We start from the raw sequence: 3054 nt of genomic DNA on the forward strand, positions 1-3054 counted from the left end.
TGGGTTGGAACTAACTCCACGGCACTTAACAACAACAACAACAATTCCCAGAGTCTAGGGGAAAGAAAAATCATCTGAGAGAAGTGTAGGATACTGTGAAAGGGCAGAGTTTTGGATTGTTTGATTCTTCTATGGTGTTATTTTTATTTTTTTCAGGTAAAAAAATTCTTCTTGAAGTTTCTATCACCAATAGCATATAAATGGAAAATAACAGGAATGTGACTGAATTCATTTTAATAGGTCTTACACAGAACCCAAAGATGCAGAAAGCAATATTTGTGGTGTTTTTAATTTTATATATAGTAACACTCTCAGGAAATCTATTTATTGTTGTTACTATTACTAGCAGCCAGTCTCTGAGCTCCCCCATGTACTTCTTCTTGTCACAACTTTCTTTGATCGACACAATTTATTCTTCCTCTTCTGCTCCTAAGTTGATTGTGGACTCCATTCATGAGAAGAAAATTATTTCCTTTAATGGGTGTATGGCTCAAGTCTATGCAGAACATATCTTTGGTGCTACTGAGATAATCCTCTTGACAGTGATGGCCTATGACCGCTATGTGGCCATCTGTAAACCCCTGCACTACATGACCATCATGAACCACAGACTGTGCATTCTCCTGGTGGGAGTGGCCTGGACTGGAGGATTTCTCCACGCAACCATTCAGATCCTCTTCACAGTCTGGCTGCCCTTCTGTGGCCCCAATGTCATAGACCACTTCATGTGTGACTTATATCCTTTGTTGAAACTTGTTTGCATGGACACTCACATCCTTGGTCTCTTTGTTGCTGCCAACAGTGGATTCATATGCTTGTTAAACTTTATCCTCTTGATGATCTCTTACGTGGTTATCTTGCGTTCCCTAAGGACCCACAGCTTGGAGGGGAGGCGCAAAGCCCTCTCTACCTGTGTCTCTCATATCACAGTTGTTGTCTTATTCTTTGTGCCCTGCATATTTGTGTATCTGCGCCCAGTGACCACTCTGCCCATAGATAAAGCTGTGGCTGTCTTTTATACTATGGTGGCTCCTATGTTAAATCCTTTAATTTATACCCTTAGAAATACTGAGGTTAAAACTGCCATGAGGAAACTTTGGAACAAAAAAGTGACTTCTAATGATTAAGCAGAATAAATGAGTGCTATAGGTAGAAATAATAAACTCAATGTAGTCCAGCCCTCTTGATCTGTAGAAGAGACATAAACTTTGACAAGGCTAGGATTCAGAGTGTCTCTCATCCCATACTCTGTCCCCACACTTCACTGATCCCCATTCAATAAATATTGTTTATCTGAAAACATTTATAGCCAATAAAAGGCATTAGCCTAGAATTTGGATCAATATTAAAATACTCTTCGTATGTAGCATAATGATATTGGTTACTGCTGATCATTGAAGATATGCTTTATAATATTCAGTTTTCTTTTTCACTCCAGCCTGAGTGTAAATGATCTCTTATGATTTTCTTGTTCATTAAATGTTGATTGTATAGTTTAAATGTACTCTTTATCATATGCCTATAAGGATGTCATTATATTAAGCACTTTTCATATCATGTCAGCCAGGATTCAATGAGGAGATAAACCACACAGAAATATGAAAGGGAAAACATCGCATTCAATCACTGAGTATATCAAGTATGGATTATGCAGTGGTAAAGTGATATCGAAAGAATATCAGGGCATTGAGTGAGAGTATCCAAGGAAGAAACACATTTAGAAGGTGAGCCACCTTCTGAAATCTGGGTGGTAGAGAATATCTTTGGGCTTCCTTGGGAAAGAACTAGTCTAAGTATCCATATATAGACTGCCAGCAAAAAACTCAGCTGGAGCTGGCAACTTTGGGTCTCTCACTGGGGTGTTGGTAGGAAAGGCTGGTGGGCAAGGAACTATGGCTATAATGGCAAGCAGGAAATTCACTTTTGGATGCCAAGGCTGGAAGAAAACACCACATGAAGAGTGTACATAGACCAAGCTGGGAAACCTATGCCTTGGATGTCTGTGTGATTCACTGAAATCTGTCTGCAGAGATAACATTGACTCTCAATGGGAAACCCATCTTTGGCAGGTGCCACTGAAACTCAATGGGAATAAGAGCCTCTGGATCCCCTCTTCCTTCTTTCACCTCCAGCCCACTACTGGCAGCTACATAGTGGATAGAAACAGAAGTTTGTCAAAACCAGGAAGAGATGCTCCTTTCAGTGCCTTTTATATGACAAAGTTTAACATTACACTGGATGCAAAGGAGGGATGCTTGCTTCAGGGCCCATCGTATTTAACACAAAACGTCAGTAAAGTGCATATTTAGGACTGAGCGTCAATACATTGATAATTGAAAAGCATATTTTATCCTTAACTTTAGCAGCCCATTCTGCACATTATTGAGGTTCGGGTATAAGGTATGGTTTGACCAAATCTCAAGTTACTGGCAGAGCTAAGTTTATTAAAACATAAACTTAGTATATTACATGATTCCTTAGTCTCTATGCTTAGTTTTCACTATACAACCCTAAGTAAGAACTTTCTTTATAGTTGGTAGTAAATTGTTGTTTTTGTTAGGTGCCATGAAGTTCATTCTGACTCCTAACTACCCTGTGCACAACAGAAGGAAACACTCTCCAGTCCTGCACCATCCTGACAATTGTTATTATGCTTGAACCTATTGCTGCTGCTACTTTGCCAAACCGTGTTATTGAAAGTCTTCCTTTTTTGGGACTGATCCTTCACTTTACCGAGCATGATGTCTTCTCTACCTTGAAAACAGGTCTGAAATATGAGAGATGAAGTTTGCCACCTCACTTCTAAGGAGCATTCTGGCTGTACTTCTTCCAACACAGATTTGCTTGTTCTCGCAGTCTAAGATGCTTTTTTTTTTTTCAATTGCTATTTATTTATTTATTTTTTCCATGTTTTATTGTGAATTATATGATATTTTACATGGGAGAACTTTAGTTTTACATTCATTCCACCATACATCGTTTCATTGCCATGGTTCCAATCCCCTCCATGCACCATCAACCGACCAAAGGGTATACCTTATAAACCCGCCCCCC

At 39.3% G+C, this 3054-nt stretch overlaps 1 protein-coding gene across 1 annotated transcript; it reads left to right on the forward strand.

The window, feature by feature from the left end:
• Positions 1–200: 200 nt before the first annotated feature.
• On the forward strand, positions 201–1127 carry LOC102817654 (olfactory receptor 4C12-like). Its single transcript, XM_006865112.1, has one exon. It carries the CDS (start codon positions 201–203, stop codon positions 1125–1127), a length of 927 nt encoding a protein of 308 aa, XP_006865174.1.
• Positions 1128–3054: the final 1927 nt, after the last annotated feature.

The sequence above is a fragment of the Chrysochloris asiatica genome, unplaced genomic scaffold (assembly GCF_000296735.1).
Source record: "Chrysochloris asiatica unplaced genomic scaffold, ChrAsi1.0 scaffold00075, whole genome shotgun sequence".
NCBI lineage: Eukaryota > Metazoa > Chordata > Mammalia > Afrosoricida > Chrysochloridae > Chrysochloris > Chrysochloris asiatica.

What these genes read in the sequence shown, in the direction of transcription:
- LOC102817654 (XM_006865112.1), top strand. Translation starts at nt 201, where the DNA reads ATGGAAAATAACAGGAATGTGACTGAATTCATTTTAATAGGTCTTACA.